The 25,792-nt window shown below is 51.7% G+C and overlaps 13 protein-coding genes across 13 annotated transcripts; 6 read left to right on the plus strand and 7 right to left on the minus strand.

Annotated features, from left to right (window-relative positions):
* Nucleotides 1–1,128: 1,128 nt before the first annotated feature.
* VTN31DRAFT_6692 (uncharacterized protein) lies at nucleotides 1,129–2,307 on the plus strand (the record flags this gene model as incomplete). The annotated part of the gene is made up of 1 exon (XM_069407330.1): nucleotides 1,129–2,307. One exon carries the CDS (start codon nucleotides 1,129–1,131, stop codon nucleotides 2,305–2,307), a length of 1,179 nt encoding a protein of 392 aa, XP_069258867.1.
* Nucleotides 2,308–2,761: 454 nt separating this feature from the next.
* On the minus strand, nucleotides 2,762–4,144 carry VTN31DRAFT_6693 (uncharacterized protein; the record flags this gene model as incomplete). Its single annotated transcript, XM_069407331.1, has 6 exons — nucleotides 2,762–2,795; nucleotides 2,856–3,680; nucleotides 3,738–3,782; nucleotides 3,839–3,882; nucleotides 3,959–4,071; nucleotides 4,129–4,144. The coding sequence occupies 6 exons, from the start codon at nucleotides 4,142–4,144 to the stop codon at nucleotides 2,762–2,764; spliced, it is 1,077 nt and encodes a 358-aa protein (XP_069258868.1).
* A 1,383-nt stretch (nucleotides 4,145–5,527) lies between these two features.
* On the plus strand, nucleotides 5,528–6,981 carry VTN31DRAFT_6694 (uncharacterized protein; the record flags this gene model as incomplete). The annotated part of the gene is made up of 2 exons (XM_069407332.1): nucleotides 5,528–5,561; nucleotides 5,663–6,981. 2 exons carry the CDS (start codon nucleotides 5,528–5,530, stop codon nucleotides 6,979–6,981), a joined length of 1,353 nt encoding a protein of 450 aa, XP_069258869.1.
* A 540-nt stretch (nucleotides 6,982–7,521) lies between these two features.
* VTN31DRAFT_6695 (uncharacterized protein) lies at nucleotides 7,522–8,345 on the plus strand (the record flags this gene model as incomplete). The annotated part of the gene is made up of 2 exons (XM_069407333.1): nucleotides 7,522–8,002; nucleotides 8,062–8,345. 2 exons carry the CDS (start codon nucleotides 7,522–7,524, stop codon nucleotides 8,343–8,345), a joined length of 765 nt encoding a protein of 254 aa, XP_069258870.1.
* Nucleotides 8,346–8,773: 428 nt separating this feature from the next.
* Nucleotides 8,774–12,196, plus strand: VTN31DRAFT_6696 (uncharacterized protein; the record flags this gene model as incomplete). The annotated part of the gene is made up of 1 exon (XM_069407334.1): nucleotides 8,774–12,196. The coding sequence occupies one exon, from the start codon at nucleotides 8,774–8,776 to the stop codon at nucleotides 12,194–12,196; it is 3,423 nt and encodes a 1,140-aa protein (XP_069258871.1).
* Nucleotides 12,197–12,960: 764 nt separating this feature from the next.
* On the minus strand, nucleotides 12,961–13,832 carry VTN31DRAFT_6697 (uncharacterized protein; the record flags this gene model as incomplete). Its single annotated transcript, XM_069407335.1, has 4 exons — nucleotides 12,961–13,046; nucleotides 13,117–13,325; nucleotides 13,384–13,588; nucleotides 13,658–13,832. The coding sequence occupies 4 exons, from the start codon at nucleotides 13,830–13,832 to the stop codon at nucleotides 12,961–12,963; spliced, it is 675 nt and encodes a 224-aa protein (XP_069258872.1).
* A 236-nt stretch (nucleotides 13,833–14,068) lies between these two features.
* Nucleotides 14,069–14,846, plus strand: VTN31DRAFT_6698 (uncharacterized protein; the record flags this gene model as incomplete). The annotated part of the gene is made up of 2 exons (XM_069407336.1): nucleotides 14,069–14,397; nucleotides 14,459–14,846. 2 exons carry the CDS (start codon nucleotides 14,069–14,071, stop codon nucleotides 14,844–14,846), a joined length of 717 nt encoding a protein of 238 aa, XP_069258873.1.
* A 190-nt stretch (nucleotides 14,847–15,036) lies between these two features.
* Nucleotides 15,037–15,636, minus strand: VTN31DRAFT_6699 (uncharacterized protein; the record flags this gene model as incomplete). The annotated part of the gene is made up of 1 exon (XM_069407337.1): nucleotides 15,037–15,636. One exon carries the CDS (start codon nucleotides 15,634–15,636, stop codon nucleotides 15,037–15,039), a length of 600 nt encoding a protein of 199 aa, XP_069258874.1.
* Nucleotides 15,637–17,892: 2,256 nt separating this feature from the next.
* VTN31DRAFT_6700 (uncharacterized protein) lies at nucleotides 17,893–18,289 on the minus strand (the record flags this gene model as incomplete). The annotated part of the gene is made up of 3 exons (XM_069407340.1): nucleotides 17,893–17,926; nucleotides 18,000–18,166; nucleotides 18,227–18,289. The coding sequence occupies 3 exons, from the start codon at nucleotides 18,287–18,289 to the stop codon at nucleotides 17,893–17,895; spliced, it is 264 nt and encodes an 87-aa protein (XP_069258875.1).
* A 160-nt stretch (nucleotides 18,290–18,449) lies between these two features.
* On the minus strand, nucleotides 18,450–19,162 carry VTN31DRAFT_6701 (uncharacterized protein; the record flags this gene model as incomplete). The annotated part of the gene is made up of 6 exons (XM_069407341.1): nucleotides 18,450–18,483; nucleotides 18,542–18,682; nucleotides 18,739–18,776; nucleotides 18,846–18,868; nucleotides 18,925–19,063; nucleotides 19,124–19,162. The coding sequence occupies 6 exons, from the start codon at nucleotides 19,160–19,162 to the stop codon at nucleotides 18,450–18,452; spliced, it is 414 nt and encodes a 137-aa protein (XP_069258876.1).
* Nucleotides 19,163–20,835: 1,673 nt separating this feature from the next.
* Nucleotides 20,836–23,207, minus strand: VTN31DRAFT_6702 (uncharacterized protein; the record flags this gene model as incomplete). Its single annotated transcript, XM_069407342.1, has 7 exons — nucleotides 20,836–20,967; nucleotides 21,038–21,219; nucleotides 21,278–21,403; nucleotides 21,465–21,750; nucleotides 21,812–22,786; nucleotides 22,846–22,999; nucleotides 23,065–23,207. 7 exons carry the CDS (start codon nucleotides 23,205–23,207, stop codon nucleotides 20,836–20,838), a joined length of 1,998 nt encoding a protein of 665 aa, XP_069258877.1.
* A 236-nt stretch (nucleotides 23,208–23,443) lies between these two features.
* Nucleotides 23,444–23,968, plus strand: VTN31DRAFT_6703 (uncharacterized protein; the record flags this gene model as incomplete). The annotated part of the gene is made up of 1 exon (XM_069407343.1): nucleotides 23,444–23,968. One exon carries the CDS (start codon nucleotides 23,444–23,446, stop codon nucleotides 23,966–23,968), a length of 525 nt encoding a protein of 174 aa, XP_069258878.1.
* A 596-nt stretch (nucleotides 23,969–24,564) lies between these two features.
* VTN31DRAFT_6704 (uncharacterized protein) lies at nucleotides 24,565–25,284 on the minus strand (the record flags this gene model as incomplete). Its single annotated transcript, XM_069407344.1, has 2 exons — nucleotides 24,565–25,187; nucleotides 25,248–25,284. 2 exons carry the CDS (start codon nucleotides 25,282–25,284, stop codon nucleotides 24,565–24,567), a joined length of 660 nt encoding a protein of 219 aa, XP_069258879.1.
* Between the last annotated feature and the right edge of the window lie 508 nt (nucleotides 25,285–25,792).

Consider the following 25,792-nt stretch of genomic DNA (forward strand, 5'->3'; position numbering starts at 1 on the left):
ATTACCAGATATAGTTATCGTACGATAACTGCGTAGTTGGACCTCAGTACGGAGTACTCGTACAGTGCAGTGTCGTGAAATCTAACCTGGTGCCAATCCAACGAGACTGCGTGAGCCAGTACTTGAAGAACACAACTTCTCTCCCCACTGGCACTCGCAGGCTACTGCACCGCCGAAAAGCATAGAGACAATCCATGACTCGTACGAGTAGTCGAACTTTGTACCTAGTACATAGTAACGGAGTATTACTGTAGACTTCAACTCGTTCTGCACCAAGAAAAAAAAAAAGGCACGTGATCTACTTGGGCACGATGGACTCCACACAGGGAGGCTCCTCGAAATGGGAAATTCATTGCGAGAACACGGCTGCTCGTGGAAATGGATCTATCCAAGATTGCGCTTTCAAACGACAGCCCGACGCCAACGGACTGGCTCAATCCTTCTAGAAGGCATCTCGAAGCAATTTCGGCACGGGGAAAGCTTCCATGCGTTTACGCTGTTTCTTGGCAAAAGCCGATGATGTAAGCCCCGGCACACCCCCGAGGCAACAGGCCACTACTGTATTAATTTCTATTGATTTTCCAAAGGCTTAGGTATGAATCTTTGTTCTTGTGACGATCAACCGGAGCAATCAACTCGTTCCATGGTCTGCAGGACGTGTCGTGACTCTCGCTTGGTCGAGCCGTTGTCATGCAGCTGAGCAGGTTACTTGGCTCAGGCTTTTATTATGGACCGAGAAGTAGTTCTGTATTCCGGACTATTAAGTATTGACTGAACTCCCCCGTTGAACCCCCCCTCTCACCCCACCTTTCATTCTGGCCCCCCCGGCAGATCATCCGAGTCTTCCCCCCCTCCCCAAAAAACACCTCGCAAAATACTTGGCTCCCGCCGTCTTTCCAGTCTCTCCTCCGCCACCCGCCCGTCGCTGGCCTCTCACGCCACCGCTGGCCCAGTTTCAGTATTCCCCCCATAGCATTCCAGCAGCGCGGAAGGGCACAATCCCCCGCCGACGTCATTCCACCTGCATTTTTCAGCCTCATTCTTCGATTCCGTGCACCTCGTTTATCGCAGCTCTTCGGAACAGCCCCGTCAGGCGACCCAGACGGAGCTGGTCTCTGAGGCAACAGCATGGCCTCAAGCTCATTTCCTAGATCAAATTTCTTTGCAAATTCGGGGGGAGGGGGACCGTCACCGTTTGACAAGATATCCGAAGAAGATGAATACAACCCCACGTCGCCGACAGATCAGACCTCAGACAACGCTCATCGGAGCTCGGGAACCCCACAACCGGGTAGAGGCTTGTTCTCGAGTCAAGGCGGATTCGGATCCGCAATCGACGAGGGCGAAGAGTCGAGTGACTTCCCGCCCGGCCCTGACCAGGGGTTGCCGAGCAACTATGCCTTGGGCCGCCGGACGTCCGTGTCGGCAGAATCGCTCAATCCAACTTCCTCGGGGTCGGATAACTGGACACCACCATGCCATCCCAAGACTGAGGAACAACTCGAGCGGATAAAGAAGGCCGTGAGTAATAACTTCTTGTTCTCGCACCTGGACGAGGAACACCTGAAGACCGTGCTGGACGCCCTCGTCGAGAAGCCAATCCCAGCAAAGGATATCAAAGTCATCACGCAAGGAGACGCGGGTGACTACTTTTACATCGTCGAAGAAGGCAATTTTGGCATCTATATCCATCCATCGGGGAAAGCTCAGCCTGGACCCGATGGGTTGGGCACCCTGGTTGCCCAGACGGGACCCGGGGGCTCGTTTGGTGAGCTGGCGTTAATGTACAATGCGCCGCGAGCGGCAACTGTAGTATCCCTGGATCACAAATCCACCCTCTGGGCCTTGGACCGAGTCACTTTTCGGCGGATCTTGATGGACTCGGCCTTCCAGCGACGCCGCATGTACGAAGCTTTCCTGGAAGAAGTTCCTCTGCTGTCTTCTTTGAAACCGTACGAGCGATCAAAGATTGCAGACGCCCTGGACACGATCAAGTATCCAGCCGGGGCTACCATCATCCGTGAAGGCGATCCTGGTGACGCCTTTTATCTTCTCGAAGCGGGCGAAGCGGAGGCCTTCAAGAGCGGTACAGAAGGCCCCGTCAAGTCCTACTCGCGCGGGGATTACTTTGGTGAACTGGCTTTGCTAGACGACAAGCCGCGAGCGGCCAGCGTGATTGCAAAGACCGATGTCAAAGTGGCTCGACTGGGTCGAGATGGATTCAAGAGACTGCTCGGTCCTGTGGAGCAGATCATGCGGAGGACGGAATACGGTGTCGACTCTACTTCCAAGAGAGATGGCTCTTGATCTTGGACCTGCTGCTTGTCATTCGCTCTCCTGTTATTTTGGAATGAGATGTTCGTGAGTTCCATAATTCGTTCCTGTCAGCTGTCTTGTGGTAATTCATGGCTGTCGTATCAACGCTGGGAGTTGAAATGTTTCGAGGGTCTGACAAGCATCTCCGTTTCTGGTTTGTGTCCAACAGAACAGGGCTTTTCTTTTCTTTCTCTCGGGAAAGTGGAAACAACAAATTGATTCTCATGACACATCAAGCAATGTAGGATATTGGTTTCTCATGCATCAACTGGTCACATTCATTCGATTCGCTAACATAGTTGGGTATATATGTGGATTTACAAAACAGAGCGGTCAAAAGAGAAAACATATGAGAAAAGGAAGATAGGCAGGGGTGTATCATCCATTCGTAGTCATATGATTCCATTGTTTGGCATCATATTGCGACGGGGCCTCAGTTTTTTCCTCATTCCAATGGCTTTTGTCCGTAGACGCAGTGACTGCCATTCAATTTTCCGTTAGCAAGTCCACTGTCTCATGCCTTGGACAACGACACTTACACAATAGAGTACATGTGATAGTTCAAGTTCTTCAAGTCTCGGCGCACCCCGTCCAGCAAGGTGTTGATCCGTGCTTTATCCCATTTCAGCACACGCGAGAACAGCGCGAGAGAATAAGGCTCGATCGACTCCATCATCTGCAGGTTCATGTAGAGGGCGAGCTCCTTCAGGCGTGGATCCTGCGGCCATGGTGACAAGGGCACCTTCCGAGCGTCCTCGACCACGTTGGCGAAGCCGGCATCCTTGACGAAACCGCGCAGCTTTGGCGCGACGTTCATCTCCTTGCCGAATTGAATGGCGGCTTCGTTGAGCTTGACTTGGAACTCGTGGTAGGCCGAGGTCTCTGGCAAGGAATTGTCATCGGTGTGTGCCCAGGTCTCGAAGTCGGTCAGTTCGATCCATCCTCCGGGCTTTAGAAAGTCGTAGGCCTGTTTCATGAGCTTGGGCCAGTTTGCGATGCTGCCGGCCATACTTCGGATGTGGATGTAGTCGAATTTGTAGCTATACGACCACTCCTCTTCCGCATCGTCGATTTCGAAGCGCAGGTTGGGCGGAATCCAGGACGGCTGGATGGAGGAGAGATCCGTTGCGATCATGGTCGCCTCCGGGTGCATGTCGGCGAAGTCGATGGCCCAGAGGCCGGTGCCACACCCGATGTCCAATGCGCGCTCAATGCGCTCCGGGATGGGAGCTTGGTAGAGGTTTCCGCCGAAGATGAGCAGGTAGATGTGATGCTGCATGTCCATTCGGTCCTGCTCTGCCTCGTCGTTGGGCAACGGGTAGGCGCCAGCCCGGAATGCATGGTATCGTCGCCCGTTCTCATATCTATCGCTGCGATGAGCAACTCTACAAGCCCTGGACAGGGACTGGGAAGCTACTGACTGGTAGTTGAACATACTCTCTGTGAGAGATGCGGTCGAACTTTCTCTGCAAAACCGGTCAGAGGATAGTTTTCTTTTTTTCTGCGAGTTCAGCGTCCATACCGGTCAAAGAATGCAGAATCGGCATCATCTCTCTCACTAGACCCCTGCTTCCCGTGTTTTGGTTTTCATGAGCTCCCCTGGAACGAAGTTCCGAAGTTTTTTTTTTTTTGGTTAACCCACCTCTGCATCTCTGAAGCTCGTATGGACACTGATGTGTTCGGCAAGCGCCTCGGGAGGCACACTTGGCCCACTGAACGGTGGACGCGCCTCGCCGCCGGAGCGGATCTCTGCTGCTGCACCGGAACGGTTACTAAGACGAGCACGTGGCATGGAACGGTTGAAGTTCTTACGTTCGTTGGATGACATCTCTGTTTTTTCTTTACCGAGATCGATTCGAGATGGCAATCTCTCCCACGAGTGGAGGACGCGATGTTCCCCCGTGACCGCAAACTTTCTTATTCTCTGCGAAATTGTGATGTCTTTCTGAAGAATTGTCGGCGATGTCGCAGTCGGGGTTTTTTTTATATGATCAATTCAGGCTGTTTACGCAGCTCCATTCCAATCCTAGAGAATCAGATTTCTTGATTGGAACACCAAAAGAGCCCAAGTCTGCTGCTTTTGACGTCTGCACAGAAATATAACACAATTCGATTGTAACGCCGTGCTGCGTTCTAGGCTGAGGCATGGCTTTATTTTTTTTTTTTTTTTTTCTATGACATGGATGGATATCGTCAAGTTGAGTGTGTTTCCCACTTCAGGGAATCCGTCTGTGGCTTTTCAGATTTCAAACTCTTCCCCCCAATCTTTTGAGTGGTCGAACTTTGGGGTGGATCAAATCTTAGGACCGGCTCAACCCCAGCTCCTGGGAAATGTCACTATGCTATGTCCGGAATGGCGCGGACAACGATTTTTCACCAAAGCGCAGTGCCGACTCTGCAGCGTGCGCCCTACACTGACTCTTGAAGCGTTGACAGAAAACGATCTTGCAGAGGTCTAGAGAAGTCTCGCTTATGAAATTGTTATCGTGCATGATAATCTCAGTGCATCCCGGTGTCAAAATGGAAGTTAAACTTGTCGTCGACTGTGCGCGTCTCCGAAGCAGTGATCAAACTTCAGAGTCAAACCTTAAAAAGAAAAGTCGAGAGACGTCGGAGATTAATGAGAGGAGAGGCCCCTCGCACACACCGTCTCTCACGTCGTCTCGTCAAAAGTGTCCAATCCAGACCACGGCTAAAGAATTGTCAAAATTGACCCTCCCGCAATTCCAGTGGCTTTCCTCAGCCTCTGAACCTAACAGGCTAGTTAACTACTACGTACCTAACTACGAGTAAGTTAGTTGACCTCTAGCGTGGTCTTCTTCATGGCGTCCCAATTATTGGGTCTTCATCCACCCTCCTCATTTTCCCTACCACAAGCGTTTCTCAATCGACCCATCCCGAAACCCCCCCCACGCGGAACCCTCAGCCCGTCACTGTCACCAAAGGCAATCCCGATACTTACTTACATGAGATCATCATAAACTACGGAGTAAGATAACCGAGTCTAATCGGATCCATGAGCATGTCAGACGTTTCTTTGTATGAGCATGCATCATGGATATGGATCTCAGCTGCAGTGCTCGTGTCGCTACTGGTCCTCGTGCTACGACGTCTGGTCTTGAGCCCCTTGGCAGGGGTTCCCGGCCCCAAAATTGCGGCATTGACTGCCTGGTATGAGTTTTACTGGGACTGCCCGCGAAAGGGCCATTACATGTTCAAAATTGAGGAAATGCATCGACAATATGGTCTGAACCCGAACCCGGCCCTCCCTCCCTGTGTTTGCGTTTGACCGCCACCCACCACCGGATCTCCATGGAGAGCGGAAACTGACCGAGAGACTGAACAGGCCCCATTGTTCGTATCAATCCTTGGGAGGTCCATATCAAAGACCCTGATTTCTGGGACGTGCTGTACACGAACAACAAGCTCGACAAAGATGTCTGGTATTATCGCTGTTTTGGCGACAACCGCGGCACGGTCGGCACGGGACCCTGGGAGCTGCACCGCCGTCGCCGTGCAGCCATGGCCAAATTCTTTTCCACCGCCAACGTTGCCCGGCTCGAACCAATGGTCCTATCCCGGGTGAAGAAGCTCCTTGATCGCATCCAGGAACATCGTCAGACGGGCAATCCCATTCCCATTTCGTGTGCCTTTCGGGCCTTCACAACCGATGTGATTTCCGACTATGCTGCACCCCATAGCCGGGACTTTCTCAGCACGCCCGATTTTGAACTGGCTTTTACCCGCCAACTGCGCGACTTTTCGAACATTATGCTGTGGCACCGACACTTTCCTTTCGTATTCCCTGTGTTCAACGCGATCCCTCGGTGGCTGATTGAAAGACTCGATCCGTCTGGGGCGCAAAAGGCGGTCCTCGCTAACCTGGATGATATCCGAAAACAGGCCATCACGGTCATCAAGACCAAGGGAAACCCCCCAGGCAAGTCTTCTCCCACCGTTCTCGATGCCATCTACAAGTCGGATTCTCTTGGACCCGAAGAGAAGACATTATCTCGTTTCCTAGCGGAGACGCAGGCTCTTCTGGGTGCAGGCACGGAAACGACAGGAAATGCTCTCTCCGTGTTCACTTACCACGTTCTCGCCAATCCGTCGATCCATCAGCGACTGAAGGCTGAGCTGCGGGAGGCGGCCAAAAACTCCTCCTCCGAACTCCTGGACACCAAGGTCCTAGACAAACTGCCTTACTTGCAGGCTTGTATCAAGGAAGTTCTTAGAGTTGCCATCGGCGTGGTCGGTCGCCTTCCCCGAGTGAACCGCCTGGCGCCCATATCGTATACAGATCCCAATGGCAAAATGTACACTTTCCCTCCCGGAACTGTTGTGTCCATGTCTATTCGTGACATGCACCTAGATGAGAGCATCTTCCCGGACCCGCATGTGTTCAATCCCGACCGGTGGCTGTCCAGCAGCCCAGAACAGTTGAAGCGCATGGAAAAGGCCTTTGTCCCTTTCAACCGTGGAATCCGCGCGTGCCTGGGACTTGAACTGGCCAAGGAAGAGATCCTTCTCGTGACGGGAAATCTATTCCACCACTATGATCTGGAGTTGTATGAGACCACTGAGCGTGATATCGCCGTGATGCATGAGTTCTTCGCACCTTTTGGTCCAAGGGACAGCATGGGAGTGCAGGTAATCGCTCGATGAAAACGATCATGGATTTTCGGCGGGGACGATTCGACATGAGCCATGTCATGCCTCTTGGAGCTGAATACGTCTGTGGCCTATTTTACTCCGTTCTCTGTTCTTTTTATCGTTTTTGACTTTTCCTTTATGCATTGCAGCCAACTTTCTTTGTTCTATGATTTGTTGCGGGGCCACGAGCTTATGGACCGCCGTTGAGTTCTATTGGTTAGGTTAGCGATTTCTTATGGTCTGAAATGCAGGATCTGATCCATCTTTAAGGCTGACAGCCTGACAGGAATGAGGTATCAAATTGATTTCCTGACAGGTGAGCGACGAATGGTATTTGGGCCGAATCTCTCCCCCCCGAAGTTCTTTTGCAAGCTGTCCCACGTGATCCTAGTTGACCTGCGAGTCCTGCGAGAGCTTGGTGGTCCTTGAAAAAAAAAAAAGAAAAAAACCTCTACTCCGTACTAGGCTACTTGACAGGATCAACTACACACCCCATTGTACCGTAGAATCTAGTTCTTGTCCTTCTTCGTCATAATAGCCGTCCACAGCAGGATGGCGCCAAAGACAAGAGAAAAACACTCCAATCGATCCAAGCCCGAAGCTGTGGCACCATTGCAAGTCAACTGGCCACCACTTCGCCCACTGGTGCCCAGTTTAGACTTGTACATCGATCCCATCCTGCCGAACCAAATCTTCCTCATTCGGAACTTCTTTACGAGCAGTCTCTGCAAGAATTATGTGTCATTTCTCTCCTCTTCGATCCCGCTGACTACGACACCGGCGAGACCCAAGAGCAAGGATGAAGCTGTGCGGGTCAATGACCGGTTTCAGATCCAAGACGCTGAGTTTGCGGAGCGACTATGGAGCCAGACTGCTTTGCGGGATTTGGTTTCGGAATGTCGAGGGCTGACCGATGACGAGGAAGACGACCTCAGCGACCTCCAGCTACGGACATGGGGAGGGACACCGCTGGGATTGAACCCGAACATTCGCATTTACCGGTATTCCCCTGGTCAATTCTTTGCGCAGCATTGTACGTTTTCTTGTTCTCCTTCACATTGGCTCTCAAAGATTGACGAGGCGCAATCTCAGACGACGATTCCAATAACATCCAATTCCCCGAGGCATCTACCTCGTCTAAAGCGGGTTCGATAGCCGCTCGAACCACCTGGACCCTCCTCATCTATTTGACAACCACAGAAGGCGGCGAAACGGTGTTCTATCCGGAAGACGGAGCCCCGCCCATCTCGGTCGCTCCCGAAGTCGGCATGGCTTTACTGCACCGTCATGGGGAACACTGCCTCCTCCACGATGCAAAGGAAGTCCGCAAGGGTGAGAAATGGGTCATTCGAAGCGACCTGGTTGTTCCGAGATAGACCTGTCCAGAGCAAACAATCCAACTCCAAGTTGTTTTTCATCTTTCGGTCTGTTGTGGACTTGTACTCTGTATACTCGTACAACCGGTCCGTACTCCGTAGTTATCCGAGATCAATCCCTTTTGATTCCGGTCAACCGCAGGAACCAATGCAGCACCTCGGCTTCTCACGTGACCAAGACCCCTGCGAATCCGACGAACAACTGGGGTGGCCAATAGGACTCGGACAACAGGCGTGCGGAGAAAGATGTACCGCAACGATTGGTTCGGTATCCGGCGAAACTATTTTTACCAGCAATTCAAGGCCCATGATTTTCCTGGCATCTGAAATGGCTTCACCTCACCGCCCTGCATGTGCTGGCTCGTTTCTCTATTCAGGCTCAACGACCTTCTTTGCAGCCGGAGCTGCGTGTCATGTCTCTTCAGACCATGACGGCGCCCGCGGTTGGCCATCGGCCCCTTGAACCAGGCATTGGCGTCGACCAGCCACTGGACGACCTCGTGGAAACGGTCCAGCGAACCCCGCGCGGCAATTCGAACGGCGACGTTGTTTCGAATGCCCAAAACCAAGATCGAGCGGCGGCGGACAAGGACGCAGAAGTCGTTCAAGAAACGGCAACTCCGAATGACGCGGTGAAGGAGGAAGCCGCGGATACGACGCGCGACGCGGCCGCAGACGATGAAGCTCGGAAACGTCAGGAACAAGAGGAACGAGAGAGGCAATCCGCGGCTAGTTCTCTTCTCGCCCAAATACTCGGAAGTGAGTCGTCGAAAACGGAAACGTATGGCCAGCCACCAGCAACGCCGGTGGTGGAGCGCATGACGGACGTCTCGACCGATTATAAGCCGCCCCAGGAAGACCGTTCGTTGAATAACACGGACCCGAATCAACCGGTGGGTGATCAGGCACAGGAACCAAAGGAGGGTGTGATTAAGGTTGAGAATCGGGAACCCGCAACATATGCGGACAACCAACAGGGCATCCCTGCCCCTTCAACATCAGGTGGTATGGCGGAGAATGCAATAGCGACTAAAATGCCGGACATGGTATCTGGGGCGATGGAAGATCCGCTGTCGAAAACGAGCAATGAGCCGAACAGTTTATTCACGCCGTTCGACGCCGGCACAACGAATGCTCCCAACGTCATGGACGACATGCTCTCCAATCCGTTCATGGCTCAGAACGTTGGCATTTCGGATGTGGACCTCTCTGGGCTTCCGGCAGTATCCGGTTACCCGAGTACGGATCCGTATGACACTAACACGGCCACTTCGGTTTCTGGTTCTGAGCCGCGAATTCAGGCTTTCGCCAAGTTGGAGTTCGACGACGGTCATTTTTACGTGAACACGTATTCGTTTATTCTTGGCAGAGATGTACGAGCGGCACGCGCGGCATATCAGAGAGAATTGCAAGCGCGGCAGAATATGTCCAAGAGCTCGAGGAGACACAAGAATTCCGGTGGCGATAGTACCTCACATACGCCGAAAAGAAAGCGAGAAGGAAGTGCCGTCATAGGGAGCGTTGTCAGTGATTGTGGAGGGATCATGGGCTACGACCCTGACATCCCTCCTCGCCGTCGCTCGCAACTAAGCCACCGGGAGTCAAACGGATCACTACCAGAATCAGCATTGCATGCTTCGCCTGCACAACTACAGACTCCCGGATACACTGACTACAACGCGCTTGCCATGCAGTCACTGGGCGAAGGGGATGCAAAGCCGGTTGATACATTGGCCCTTCTGCCCTCTCCGGATGCGTGTCCAACTATTCCAATCCATCCCCCCGCGGCGGCTGATGGCAGTGCTGCAGGGCATAAAGGTATCTCTCGCAAGCACGTAAAAATTGCTTATAATTTTGACAAGAACCTTTTTGAAATGGAGGTCATTGGGCGAAACGGCGCCTTCATTGGTGGGGATTGGCTAGCACCAGGAGAAGTCCGGCCATTGCATAGCGGCGATTATATTCAGATTGGGGGCGTTCGAATACGATTTCTACTCCCGGATGTACCAATTGGGGAAACGGGCGCAGATAGAGTAGAGGAGGTCAACCCCGACGAAGGGGGAGCGGCATTGTCGGCGCCGGTTTCGGCAGACCCGGGGGAGGCAGACCAGATGAACTCTTCAGATGCTGCAAAGGCCACAAAGCCACCAGACAGACCGCCAACCATCGAAGGAAACACAGAGATTGTCCCGCCAAAGCGTCGCGGTCCTGGGCGCCCTCCAAAGGATGGCATCATGTCGAAGCGCGAACGGGCCGAGCTTGCCCGCGAGCAAAAGCTGGCGGCCAAACGGGAGGCAAATGGCGGCGTTACTCCTCCTCCACTCAAGATGAAAGTTTCAAAGCCACGAAAAGAGGATTCCGCCGAGGATCCATCCAAGCAAGACAAGAAAAAGAGTGCGAAGCGAAAACTGCCGGATGGGTCCGATGTCCCTCTGCCGTCCATCGAAGGCGGCGACCCTGCGCAGCAGCAGGCTGCGGGGACGAAGCCTCCACCACCCAAGAAGCGCAAGCCTTCCCGGTCGCCCTCACCAGATTATCCGCCAGAGTCGGCCTATACCGAAGAGCAGTTGGCGAAACCACCATACAATTACGCCGTTCTGATCTTCGATGCACTTTCCGAATCCAAGACACCAATGACTCTGAAACAAATCTACCGCGCTTTGAAGCTGAAGTACCCATACTTCCGGTTCAAGTGTGAGACGGAGGGATGGACATCCAGTGTGCGCCACAACCTTAACGGCAATAGAAATTTGTTCGAGCATGCAGAACGAGATGGCAAGGGATGGTCATGGCAGCTTGTCGCAGGGGCTACCGTTGATAAGGAAAAGAAAAGACGGCCTTCACCTCCACCTTCTGTTCAAAATATCTCGCAAACGCAAAACAACTCGTCTGTGAGAGATCAGCAACAACAACAGCGGCAGCAGCAACCACAACGGCAACATTACATGCCGCCTCCTGGTCACCAATTCCACCACCAAGGGATACCCATGGGTCCTCACAATCAACAATATCAATATCATTCTATGCTTCCGAACCGGTACAATGCGTCAGCTCCAGCGCCTCAGCATGCTCCCAGCTATCCACCTCAACCATCCTTCAAACCTCATCCACAAGCACCTCACTCTGCGCCCCCACAAGACGTCAAAATTCCCGCTGCCTTCTCCCGACCAGCTCCTTCTGGCTATTCGTCTCCTTACAAGTCGAATCTGCCGCCGGAGCTTTCCAATCATCAGCGACAACAGCAGCAACAGCAGCTCCAGCCGCCAATGCCAGGGCCTAAGCGGGCCGAAGCTGCGCCCGCGCAAAACGTTCAACATCCTCAGCCGTATGGTCCACCCGCAAGCCATCCTACATATCCTCCCCCGCCAAATGGCAATGTTCACCGTGCCCCAATGCCGCCTCCACCCGGCGGGATACCGCCGCAACCGCCACCGCAACCGCAGTTGCAGCCCCAACCTCAGCCCCAGGTTCATCCACCGCAACCACACCAGCCGCAGCCGCAACCACATCAGCATCCGCAGCCGTCTCCTTATCCGAGCGCGATGCAGGCTAGCTCTGTACAGCCTGAGCAGCAGGTGCCCGCGCCCGAAGACAATGGAGAATCGGAACCTGCGATGTCGTTCGAAGAACGAGCAAACAAAGCCATCGACGACTTTGAAGCGGTGTTGATGGAGGACTACGACGACAAGGAATATATCCGCGAAGTCCTCAAGAGCGCACGGGCCCGGGCTCTCGGACACGCGCAGGAGAGCTCATTCCCAGGCGGCGAGCCGAAAGACGAGGCGGTCATCTTGGACGCGCTGAAGAACCTGATTGGGAGCCTCAAAGGCGAATCAAACGGCGGGGTTTGACGACATTAACCGAATCTATATATGGGTATATAATACATAGAAGGCTTCTCTTTTTCTTTTTTTTTTTTTTTTTTTTTTTTTTTTTTTTTTTGTTGACGACTTTACGACCGAAGATATCCTTCGATACATATACACTGGGCGGGAATGACTCGGGAGAGTGCCAGGCGTTTTTTTTTTTTTTCCTTTCCTCTTGTTTGAGTTGCATTATGATTGTTCCAGGGTTCCTCTATTCCGTTGATTGTTTTGATTGTTTTTATTTCCTCTCCGTTGCATACCCCCTGGAGTGTAGGGTGAAAAGGGCATAATAATACAGGATGAGTTCTAGTTTTCAATGCGAAAAAAAAAGCTAAGGGTCTCTCGTTTGGTAAAACGTTCTTCAAAGGTCCACGAGCTCGACTCGATAATCAACTAATGGGCATATTATAAGATCACTATGATGCATCATAGAATGCCCATCTATATCCATGGGGTGGATTCCTTAGTCTCGAGCCTCCCTTCTGGCGGCCTTTTTTTTTTATACCATCTCGTGTCATTCAAGACTCCAATAGCTCCGACATTACACTGGCACAAGAGCGCTGAACATGGCAACATGAAAACCAGAACGCAACCGGGATACGCCAATCGAATCGTTAGCAAAGACAGCTGTGTATGTATGATACCGGAGGAGAGTAAAACATGACGAGGACAAAAAAAAAAAAAGAAAAACAATTTCATTCGAAGAAAATTCATGATCAAGTAGAAGTGGCTCATCCGCATCATGATCATCACCCCATGGCCATTTCTGCGCGTAATTTTTCGAGTTCTGCTTCCTCGTCGAGTTCCTCTTCTGTTTGTTTGGATTTGCCCTTGACTGTGCCCACGAGGATTGTATCAGCTTGTGCTCAGATGACTTGGGGGAGGTATTGGTATCGCCAACTTACTCTCTCCGTTGGCTGCGGTTGGTAGGCGATTGAGTTGATCGGCCACCGGGACCGTGCCAGTCTTGAGCATTTGCTCGTCCATGGCCTCCTGTTCCAGCTCGTCCAGCTCGGCTTGTAGTTCGTCCTCGTCTGGTTGCTCGCCGACGGGGTTGCTGGTGATTGCGTTGGAGATTTCTTCGGCGAGTTGTTGCTGTTCCCGGATTTTGTCCCTGACATTGCATTAGCATCCAAATTTGTTTTGACGGGGGTTCAGACGGAATCTCGTACATCATCTCGTCCACCTTGTCCATCGTCAGACCGGCGTGCATTCGCTTCATCGCCTCGCTGGCCTGGTTCATGGCCTGGAGGGTCTCCTGGTTGATATTGGCTGCTTCTATCGTGTAGACATGTTGCTCAAGTTGCATTATTTGCGCTTGTGTCTGTTCCAGGTTCTTCTCGTGGAGTTTCTTTCGTCGGAGGGCGGCTTTGGCCACTGCATTTTCCAACCGCGGTCAGCTTTGAGAAATGATCCTGAATCAAAACGCTTTGCGACTATGCGCACCATTCTTATTTGTTTGAACGTTCTTCTTCGCAATATTCTCTTGCTCTGCGATTTGTTGCTCGAGATGCTTTTCCCGCTTCTGCAGCATGTCAAGCTGCCCTCGGAGCGCCAGGATGGCCTCCTTGGGCGCCTCTTTGCGCTTTTGCGCCGCCGAGCCGCCAAACCATGACCACATGGTAGCTGATTAGAACCTGCGGCTTTGTCTTCCTCTTCCGAGAGACAAGGGTGGTGGAAAGTCGGGGACGACACCCAGGAACGACGGGAAGGAAACTGGAAGTCGGCGTGAACGATCGAGATTTGATAAGCGCTCTTTCGCGAATAGAGTCGATCACAGTAGTACTCCGAGACCCCACTACAGGCACGAAAACCAGCTCGAGCTCCAGAAGGGGGTGTCGTCCACGAGTGTATCCTATGCCGCTGATGCTTCGTGGCGAGCTTGCGAAGGCATACGAGATGTTCCAGATCGACGATCGGCTTCCCCTCTGCCATGACATCGGTGCCTCAAATCACGTGATTCGGGTTCTCCCCCCCCCGCCTAGCTCCGGCGTTCCCGTTGCCAACCGGTACGGTAACGACAACAAATCCATCCCCGAGGTTGGAGACTCGATCAACTTGTGGAAACTCTGCCCTGCGTATGTTGATGTCCACGATGAGATGAATGGACCTCCTCCGTCAAGGGTAGTTTTCTTGCGTGACCTTCGAAAACTCCCCATTCACAGCAAAGTCCGGTTCCTGGGATGGTATGCGTTCGCTGCTTGTTATTCCTCTTCTTTGCAAGCGCGTTGACTAACATGTCCCCAGTGTAAGCCGATATGATGTCGGCGCTGGCCGACTCATCCTGCAACACCGTATGCATGATGAACGACGTGCAACCAGGAAAGTGAACGCTAGGAGGAGCGTTGCCACGATCCCCGTGGACATCAACAACCTGCTTCAAACAATCAAACGAGACCAGCTTGAGATCGGCGCATGGCTGAACGTGATTGGTTACATCCGGGAAGATCTCAGTGATGGCGATCTGCCGGGATCAGGTAAAAAGATCTATGTCGAGGCCGTGACGGTGCTCTCGGCAGGCTCTATCAATCTCGCTGAATACGAGCGGACTCTTCGTGATATGCATGAAGTCGAACGCAGGATTAGGGGACCCAGGTCAGGACGCAGTCACAGCGGCTTAGAAGTCCAATATTAATTATGCATTGATTACCGGCAATGTACCAATATATGCAATATAAACATCAATAGTGGTATCTCAAATCCCATCCTTTCCTTCTATGCATAAGATGTCGCGCATGAACGTCTGAAAAACATTCTCTGTGAAGTGTATATTGTTCGATCGTGGTTGCGACATTTGCGCGTGCTTGGACTCCTGGAGCATTCGTTCAGAGCGTCCCCTTCTCGGGGTCCTGTGCCCTCCCGGAGCCACCGTTCCCGGCATCATTTCCTTGCTGGATCGCACGTTCCTGGACCGACACACGCGGTTTCTCAGCTCTGCGATTGCGCTTCCCTTCCAACTTCTTCTTATCCTCCTGCATCGCGCGAATGAATTCACTCTTTTGCCGAATCTTATGCCCATACTTCCAGAAAACAACGGGGATCGGGATGCACGCGACCTCCAAGAGTCCCAAGAGTGTGGCGGACCAGTTGGGGCCTAGATCCCGGTACATGTACGTCCCGATCAAGGGCATGACGCCGCCGAGGATACTACGGATCACTGCGTTACCCGCCATCGCCGAGGCGGCGTAAATGCCATAGCTATTCGTCATATAATTGTTGGAATAGATGAACACGCTGGTGTTGCCGCAACCAAAGAGGATACCGGAAGCCAGGGGCAGTGGCCAGGGAATCGAGGCCGGCACACTGGTCCAGGCGAACCATAACTCGCCCGCGGGGATCAGAATGGAGCCAATCACCACCATCGAGACCATCGCTTCCGGCGGCGGTTTGCCGGTCTCGGGGTCTGGTTTGTGGCTGTTGATCATGCGTCGGATCAAAGGCTCGCAGATGATGGCAATCACAGAACCAATTCCAATTCCAGTGAAGGCCAAACCGGAGAGGCCAATGCTCCAGCCGCGGATGTCGTGGAAAACGATGGGGTAGGCCGTGAAACATAGATACAGAATCCCGTATACGAGGCCGATGTACAGGTTCCAGAAGATACTGATTCAAGTTAGTAGCTGGCTTGCGTCCCATGGGGTAGGTTGGGTTTTTTTTTTTTTTTTTTTTTTGGTCTCAATTTTTCTGACACTGAAATAAAAATTTTTTTTTTTTTTTTTTTTTTTTTTTTCCCCGTGCCAGATGAGAAGTATGGCAGGGCAAGCGATAGCGGATTGGCTGTGCATCAGTGCATGATTGGCCCAGATAGCCATTCTTCTAGACCGGGGTTGGCTTGGTCATTGGTCTGTGTATCACAGAGACCAGTCTGCTGCTTGCAACGGGCTCCTTTCATCTAGTCAGGTCGATGATATCCCACGCCCGCCTTGCTTGGTGTGATCTGACTGGTTCTATTGCGCTCACAAATTGGCTGCCTTTTCCCCAGGGGTCTGAGGCCAGAGCACAGCGCGAAGCCCCAGAATGCGTCATTCCGAACAATAGCGGAGAATTCGAGCAGTGCAGCCCGGGAACTCTGCCACCGGTAGGAATGTGGATCGTGATCCAGTAACACGTCATGAGCAGTATTTGTGCTTATGATAAGTGCTTATTATTCGGCATTTGCCTGAAAATCTCTCAAGTCCGGGGCCCAGCATCGGGCGTCCACCATGGCTGAGTCAGTACAGAGACGGCTCTGTCTCGTTTGTCTCTCAGCCCTGTGATGTCTTAGACTGGTCATCGAAGCCTTTGTTAGAGATCTGTTCGTATATGGCCAGTTATTGGGGATACGTACGCTGCGACCTCGATCTCAGGCCTGCTGGGACTTCTTCCTGTCCAACCTCCAAGTTGGCCTGTCGGGGTAGCGGTGCGGGCCGAATGTCCATGTCCGGCACTGCCTTTACTCGACGCTCTGTTGCGTCGCGGAGGAGGAGGCGGTGGAGGGGCATGCGATCCCCCTGTAGCCGAGCCCGCCGGAGTGCGTCGAACCGACGTCTGTCGGGATGGAGGCGACGACGTCGAGAGGCTGGCTGCCTCCGAATCAGCTGCAACTGCAATGTCTTGCCGTGGTGACTTCTGTGACGGGGAGTCGGACGCCGGTAGTGATTGTGGTCACCGAACCAGCCAGAGATAAAAAAAAAAAAAAAAAAAAAAAAAAAAAAAAAAAAAAAAAAAAAAAAAAAAAAAAAAAAAAAAAAAAAAAAAAAAAAAAAAAAAAAAAAAAAAAAAAAAAAAAAAAAAAAAAAAAAAAAAAAAAAAAAAAAAAAAAAAAAAAAAAAAAAAAAAAAAAAAAAAAAAAAAAAAAAAAAAAAAAAAAAAAAAAAAAAAAAAAAAAAAAAAAAAAAAAAAAAAAAAAAAAAAAAAAAAAAAAAAAAAAAAAAAAAAAAAAAAAAAAAAAAAAAAAAAAAAAAAAAAAAAAAAAAAAAAAAAAAAAAAAAAAAAAAAAAAAAAAAAAAAAAAAAAAAAAAAAAAAAAAAAAAAAAAAAAAAAAAAAAAAAAAAAAAAAAAAAAAAAAAAAAAAAAAAAAAAAAAAAAAAAAAAAAAAAAAAAAAAAAAAAAAAAAAAAAAAAAAAAAAAAAAAAAAAAAAAAAAAAAAAAAAAAAAAAAAAAAAAAAAAAAAAAAAAAAAAAAAAAAAAAAAAAAAAAAAAAAAAAAAAAAAAAAACAAATGTTAACCTGAGCGGCATTTGAACCAATCAAAGTGAATGGAAGTAAAAAAATTCTTGGCACGGATTAAGATCCGTGCTTTGATGGAGTCTGGTGGGGTTGCCCATGCCGGTTTGCCGAACAGCCGGATTCGGCAGTGTGCCCTAAGTTCAGGAAATTGGTGTAACGAGTAGTACTATGTAGGACTACATCCCGCCATGCAGTGTGCACAACATGCAGGTGCAGGACGAAGCAACACCCTTGTTGTCTGCGCGGGTCGCCCACTGATCTCTTCTGGTTCGACTTTCGTCACTCGAATGTGGGATTCTGGAGCCGGCGGTCTTTGGAACTGCAAGTACGGAGTAAGTACAAGTACACATTCATGTTTCGGCCTTCCATTGTAGGTACGGAATAGCACTCGTAAGACTGATGCAAATCTTCAAAGGAACCACATGCCGACCTAAAATATACGTGCTAAACTGTCCATCCCAGATTGCACCCGGGTCAATTCTCAGGACGCTGGCCGTAGACGACATAGCTGTGGACGTCATTCATGATTAGTGATATTCAACCAGATAGTAATGTTGCTTAAAAGCTACGGGGATACTCACAAGTCGTATATCATGTGAATGTTGCGCTTCCGGCCGTCGGCGCGGGCCTGGCTGGCAAGAAGAATGACATTCTCCTTGGTCCACTGCTTATACCGCGTCAGGGCGGCCAGTGCTCCGGCCTCAAAGCCGGCTTCAGCCTGAGCCTGCATCCAGGCGCCGCGATTCTTCTGTACGACGATGTCAGTACTGGACAATTTGCTGTTGGGACACAAAGGGTGAAAACTGACAAGATGGGGATCCTTTGGCCAGACGCCGTATGGAATGACAAATTTCTGCACCTGAATGTTCATGAAGCCAGCGTCCTTGAGCCACTTCTCCAGCCTGGGCCCGGGACGCAGCTCGTAACCGGCCTCCTCAAACGCGCCGAGGACTTCGTCATAGTACCGTTGGAGCGCGGTGCCTTTGAGACTGCCGTCTTCTGAGTAGGGGTAGCCGTCCCAGTCCTGGAATTCAACCCAGCCGCCGGGCTTGAGAGATCCGTTTTCTTTTTTCGTGAGAAAGTCAACTCTAAAAGAAAACGGGGAAAAGTTCCGATGGCATACCGATAGCACTGCTCAATCAGCTTTCCAAAGTTCTTAATCGAGCCGGCCAGGTATCGCGCGTGAACGAAGTCAAATGGGTTTGTCTCATATGCCCACTCCGACTCGATGTCGTCCACTAGGAACTTCAGGTTTGGGGGAACCCTTACAAAGCTCGATTAGTCGAGCGTCTTTGATAGGTGTTCTTAGGTCATACTGACAGAGTTGGCTGGACCGGACTCAAGTCACAACCGATCACCTGGAACAAATAGATCACGTCTCAGCATTCTGTCCATCTTGGATCCCCCTCTGATGGTATTATTCTTACCTCTGCCGCGGGGTGCTGGTCAGCTACAATGAGTTAGCATCCGAATCCTGCATCACCCAAACCCTGCAGACAAACTTACCAAAATCAATCGCCCAGATACCTGTCCCAGTTGCCAGGTCAATCGCCCGCTGCGGATTCTTGAGTGGGGCCAGATAAAGTCTTTGGGTGCAACATGTCCAGGCGGTCGTTTTCCGACTCATCGTTGGGGAGCAGATACGCTAGAAATACGATCAGTTTACAGAACCTTGGATTGCCAGGCAAGAAGAGGTCAGCCCTACACCCATCGCGGAATTTATGGTACCGACGGCCGTTCTCATGGCGGTAATCGAGCACCGACGAGGTCAGCGAGGCAGTGTAAGATCTATATGTCAAAGAACATGCGTGAGCATGATTTTGGAATCCAGGGCACCATAGCGTCACATCACGTACAGTTCATCACCATAAGATGAGTCGTTCTCATACTGTGAGAGACAAGTAAGCAGCGCGCTCTGATGTACCGTAATGGAGGAATATCGTACCGAGGTGTCCACTTCAACGTTTGCCGGGGCGTGGTTGGTGGTGGCTGTCTGCTCCGTCATGCTGGAATAATCTCTCCGTTTTCTAGGAAGATTGATGGTTATCAGATGACACGTTCAACAACCCTACAAATGTAAGCAGGATCGTTTCGAACAGTACTCAAGAGCTGGTCGAAACAGTCAACAAGGTCTTTGTAACTTGTTCCTCTGTGGCCAGTGCTTGGTACCCCCGGCTCAGTATAAATATGCGCAGGTGGACAAGGATTAAGATCTATGTAGTTTTCCAACGGCGTTGCTGCACCTTCACCAAAATGGTAACAGAAGCCGCCATTTGGGGTGCATGGTGACAACTGACAAGGGTGTCTTTTTCTCATGAGACTGAGCAACCAGGGCCTTGTCGGGGGGTCTGGGCGAAATCCAATGTGCGTGTTTTGATCAAGAGAGTAAAGCATTTGAAGCATCGAACTGGACCTCAGTAAACTGACGATGGTGTTATGTGTTGTAGTTACTTATAGTTCCCTTGTGCCCATTCAACCGCTGAGGCGGTGAGCGAAGGACAATGGAACTGAAAGATCATGTCTTCCTGTTGGACTCTCCAGCGCCATCGTTATCGAGCGTAAGTCTGGTAGGCTTCAAGTCAACATGGGAGGTACTGATACTGTATGGGGCACGCTAAAACGTACTCCGTACTCGTCAGGGGTTAAATTACTTGTCCGGAGACACTCTGTAAACTACTTAGTAGGTTAGGTTAAACAAAACATGGAAAGTAATGTCAATTATTTGCCTGAAGCGAAGGAGAAAAAAGTCAACAAAGGGTCTGGAAGCCGCGCGAGGAGTCGAGACTGAACAAGAAAGAGCCTTCAGGCCACCGATTGACCGAACCTAGCTTACCTACTTTACTCGTCCCTGCTGTTGGATATTCGGAGGTTACATACGAGTGTCACATTACTGATAAGGACCATGTATACAACCGGTAACGCCATCCTTGATACCGGTATGTAACCGCCGAATATCCAACACCTACCTAGTATCACCTAGGTAGGTACCAGATACTCTAGGTATTCCGAAGTCAGTTCACAAACGGTAGCCGACTCCGTACTACTGCGACGGTCATTCTGACAAGGACCTGGACAAGTACTCCGTACTCCGTAAATACCAACCTACCTAGGTACTCTAGTGCAGATCTGAGTGCACCGGTGCACCCTAGCTTTCGGACAGCCCACGGATTAAAAAGGGCAGTAGGACACACTCTAGGTAAGAGCATTGACGTATCATCCACCTAAGTACGGAGAACGCAGAGCCTACAATCTAGCTTCGTACTCCCATCGTCTGAGTCTCCGTCTGTAGTCAAATGTCATGATGTTAATCTACGAGGCCAACACAGTTGTTTCGTATCTCATGGCAGTCATGTTCATCATTCAATCGTGTCAAGCAGACTACCGCCAAAAGTAGATACATTTCGTAACAAGAGTCATTTACAGACGAGCCAGGTTCACAGTCTCGCCAGGTGCGTGGTAAGTCGGCACCTTCATTTCCAGGGCAGCACCAGAGTAGCCCAGATCCTCTGCAACGAGGACAGAGCACTTCTCGCCGATGAGCAGAGCAGTCTGTTCGTAGTCCATCTCGTTAGAGTCCTGTCGACCTTCTTCTGAAAGAGACAAGAAAGATGGTACTTACGCTGAAGGTGTTGCAGCCAACGTTGTCTGGGCAGATGGACAAGTCGCAGACCTTGAGGCCCTTGACGCCGTGAACGTTGAGGCGTTCGTCGACGACACCGTGGCGGACAACCGAGTTGCCCTCGCGCGGAGCCATACTGCAGGTACCCAGAGAGTGCCAGGTGGTCTCGGTGTGGCGTTGCACTAGGATCCGTCAGCTTCCTTGTTATGGATCTCGATGGAGCCCAATGTTGTAACATACCCCATTTCTCGATCGCCTCGATATCCTTCTTGGTGTACTTGATCGGCTCGCGCGTGTCCTGGCGGTTGGAGTTGAGGTAGGTCTCCGAGGCTGGCTTGCCGGGTTCGAGCTTGTGGGACCAAGAACCTGTTCATCAAGTCAGCGCAAGGCGATTCTTCCCGCGGATTGTGCAAGGCGTGCTACTCACCGTGCTGAATGTTGGCGCTGAGGTGGTTCGGGCCAGCATAGGCATTGGTGGTAGCGATATCCAAGTCGAACGCGCGAGCAGGCGAGTCGTATGCGAAGTGCGGGTGCATGGCGGTAACTTCACCGGCGTACGCCTGCATGCGTCGAGCGGTCTCACGGGACTTGATGTAGCCCCAGACCATCGGAGCCATGTCGCGCGGGTCGTTCATGAAACCGGCATCGAAGTCGGGCGCCTCATATGGATCGGGCGAGGTGACATGGACCCAGCCGCGAGAGAATGGGTATTCCTAGTTTTCCTTCATTAGTCTCACAAGAACACATGAGATGGGAATCAAATTGGAAACTCACCAAGAAGTGGAACATGGTGAAAAACTTGCCGGGCGGCATGAGCATGTGGTCACCGAACCAGCCAGAGATGACAGAGTAGTGCATGACCGGCTTGTCAGGCTTGTCCTTGAAGTAGGTCTCCCAGCCGCTCTGGAAGTCAGGAGTCGGCCACGTGCGCATCTCAGCAAGCTCCTCCTCGGTAGGACGAATCTTGACACCGGCCTCGATACCGTTAGTGGACAGCGGGCCGGTGCCTTTGATGTTCCATTCCTCGTAGACACGCCGCTGCACCTCCGGGTCGCCACGAATGAAGTCATCAAAGGTCTCGACGTCGGGCTTAGCACGATACACGGCAAACATGAGATAATGGTCCTGGAAGTTCAGACCGACACCAGGCAGATTGACCAGGGGGCGAATACCGGCGCGGCGCAGCTTTTCCGGGTCGCCGATACCAGAGCGCTGGAGAATCTGCGGAGAGCCCAGCGTGCCAGCGCTGACGATGATCTGCTTGCGGGCCTTGTAAACCTTGCGCGGCGGAGTGCCACCGCCAACGTTCTTCGTCGGCACGGTGACCACACCAACCGCACGGCCGTCCTCGATGATAACCTTGTCGACCTTTGTGTTGCACTTGAGATGCAGGTTGGTGTACTTGGCACGGGTGGCGTGGACGTAAGCATGCGCAGCATCGCTTCGGCGGCCCGTGTCGCGGTTGATCCACTTGAGCCAGTGCTCAGCACCGTGGCCCGTCTTCAGGTCCTGAAGGTCATCGGTGATTGGAATGCCTTGAGACTCGGCAGCCCGCAAGAAGTCCTGCATGATTGGGTATGTGTAGTTACCGAACGAGACCTTGATGGGGCCCTCGAAGCCGTGGATCTCGGGGTTGTTGCAGGCGCGCTGGTAGGTCTCGTGCTTCTTCATCAGCGGGATGAGTTCCTTGGTGGTCCAGCCCTTGGCCTTCCAATCATCGTAGTCCGAAGCCGACGCACGAGTGTACATCTAAGCCCTTCCCGTTAGCCAGCTATCCATGGAGCACTCAAGTAGACGCAAGGTCATACCATAAAGTTGATGGAGCTGCCACCACCCAAGACATGGGCAGCTGGGACGACAGCGCGGCGGCCATCCAACCATTCTGACGGACGCGAGTAGTAGAACGACGCCGTCTTGGAGTCGAGCCTCATGTTACGTGGGTAGATACCCGGGCGGTAGACCCTGGAAGAGTATGTTGGTCAGCATCCCGAGATGGTTGACAAAACGTGGCACGCAGAAAGACGTACCATGGGTTGTTGAGGTTGTCCTCACCGGCCTCGATCAGGAGCACTTGAAGGTTGTGATCGAGGTTCGCTAGACGACCGGCGGGCACGCATCCAGCGCTGCCACCACCGCAAATGATAATATCAACCTCCTCTGGGATCGTCATGGTGATGATGTCTTCTGCGATGCACTCAACAATGTTTCTGCAAATGAATCCTTGTCCTCGAGGGAAGGATGAAAGCTGAATGAGCGACAACCAGGACTCCCAAGGCGCTATATAAAATCGCCTTTGTTAAGCATCCCCGCAGTGGAAGCTCTCCTTCATGTCCAAGCTGGAGCGGAGATAGCAGACGATTGACCTGAAAAGAGCGACATCAATGCACATCCTCTCCGCAACAGCGCATGCTCCCCGCTTTGTTGAGGACCATCACCCACCCGTACCATCGAATGAACATTGAGACACCGCCATTAGGAGCCGCGTGTCCGTCAACAGCGCAGATAGCCGACTCTAATCTCTGGAGATTGTCGCTGCTAGCCTCCGCATCCATCAGCTCCCCCCCGCACGAAATCCATGGTTTTGGTCCGCCGGGCAAATTCACAGTGGCTGCAGCTCCAATGGGGGAAGAGGCGAGAGCGCAAACAGACTGCGCACATCTGGCGAGGAATTGCGCTCGCTGGATTGACTGTCGCAAACCGGAGCGCAAGGAGAAGGCTACATTAACATGGCAAGTCATGCCTCTGGCACTTGGTACCTTTGCTCATCCAGGCTACCACCAGGGTCCTACGTTGATTCGACTGCCTGGCAAGACGGCAGCAACATGTCCCTCTACTGCAATTCAATTCATCACATCGCATTACTGTACTGTGTCGAAAATGAAGCTGGGAGCTGCAAAAATCGATTTCATTGAGTTGAACTTTTGGGGCTGAACTGGGGCTTGGTGTGGGGGTTTCCCCGCAAAAACGCAGTATTAGAGGGCCCGCTCTCCGGGGCCTCCGGCATTGGCATCCGCAGTGGACCAGTGACAGGTTGCTATTCCACCGCTCCATACTACTTGTGGTTACAGCGGTACCCCCATAGCGAGTCAGCGTGTGAGTTGTCTTGGTTGTTGACGAGTCAATGGCACACAAATTAATGACCGCAAATGCCATTCTGATTCCCCCAGCCCTCCGCCATGCAAAGAACACCGCCGGTGATCAACGGACTCCCCGCAGTATCCATCCTGGTCGTCACCGGGGGAGGATACGCGCACCCCCCCGCAATCTCCAGGTGCCCAGCGGGTCAGACTGCGGCATATTGACGAATTGATCTTAGCGTGATGTGTCCCCATACCCCAGATTATTTTCATCGTTGAGAAACTCTCCTGGACCAAGGATAGGCCAATGGAGCGATTCACTGCGGAAAAAGAGCGAGGCAGCTGTCTCTCCAACAGGCCCTAGATTTCCCCGACATCATGTCTGAACCGGCCCTTACTCCGGTACCTGTAGCTTGGCCAATGGACAACCTTCTCGCACCCATGGACGCGTTATCGAACGTTCTGCTGGGCGGCTTGGCGGCGCCGCTCCAAAATCTGCATTCGCAAACTCTCCGCAGCAACCTCCACATCGAGCGCAGCCCCAACGCTCCGACGCCACGTCTCTTCCAGACCTACAAGCTCTGCCTGGCCAGATAATTGGGCAAGCTTACGCTCTTTGTTGACGTTCTCGACGGCTTCATTGGTTTCCGCCAGCTCCTGTTCGAGACCGCGTAAGATTTCCTCCAATTGGGAGTTGCCGATGAGCCAGGCATTTTTGCCATTCTCCTCGAGGAGTGTCAGGTTTGCGTGGCGCGTGGAAAGATGAGAACTCGACGTGTAAGCTTTCTGAAGTGCCTCCTTCCATTTGGGGAGGGCGCGAGACGCCTCCTCAGCGGTTGTCGACTTTTCGGCAGGAGCCTCCGGCGCTTCGTATCGACTCAAATCCACCCCGCCGCTCATGGGTTGTCCAGCTTCATGGCGCGACAATTCCTGCTCGATCAGATTGCTAAAACGGAATTCCGGCAGAGCGGGGAGAGCAGGATGCAGTGTCGTCTGGTAATCATGTGGAAGCTCTGCGGAGATGAGCTGTTCCGCTGCCGCACGAGCTTCAGGACTAGGCTCGGTGTCGATATCTGCAGATGCTGGGGTTAGACGTGCACGTGAGAGGGGAAGAATCCGTAGCCACCACTTACAAGGGAGGGATTCGTGGAATTCGTTGATAAGAGGCATTTTCAGGAGCTCGTGATTCCCATAACTGTCGGCGCTGATGTTCTCCGGTTCGTTGAAATGATCAAAAATTCATTCTCGAAATGGCGGCGGTAATACTGTTTTTCCGTCGCAGCGTCTTATCTAATCGCATCACGTGACCTATCTATCATGGACCTGTCGAAGACATCTGGTTTTGTTTTGTGACGTCACCGATCAATGCGATAGGCCAACATTTGACTACTCACACGGAGAACTCGTATTGATTCCTCTTGGCCAGTGGGAAGTCGAGGAGAGATGGAACTTTGATGGTTCCGAGACTACGCCGTACTAGAGCCGACTCTGCATCCCGAGCTCCGCGTTGCGTACCAAGTGCCTGCAGAGCCACGCGGCCGAATATCCGTGCAGGGTTTACGGAGTACTACTAGTACCTACTAGGTACCGATGTAGTAGTACTCTGTACTTCGTGCAATGACTCGAGAAATCAGCGCAGAGGACCTGGCTACTCGAACTCTAGAAGAGCACTCGTGAC

The sequence above is a fragment of the Thermomyces dupontii genome (genome assembly GCF_041956625.1).
Source record: "Thermomyces dupontii strain NRRL 2155 unplaced genomic scaffold VTN31scaffold_7, whole genome shotgun sequence".
NCBI lineage: Eukaryota > Fungi > Ascomycota > Eurotiomycetes > Eurotiales > Trichocomaceae > Thermomyces > Thermomyces dupontii.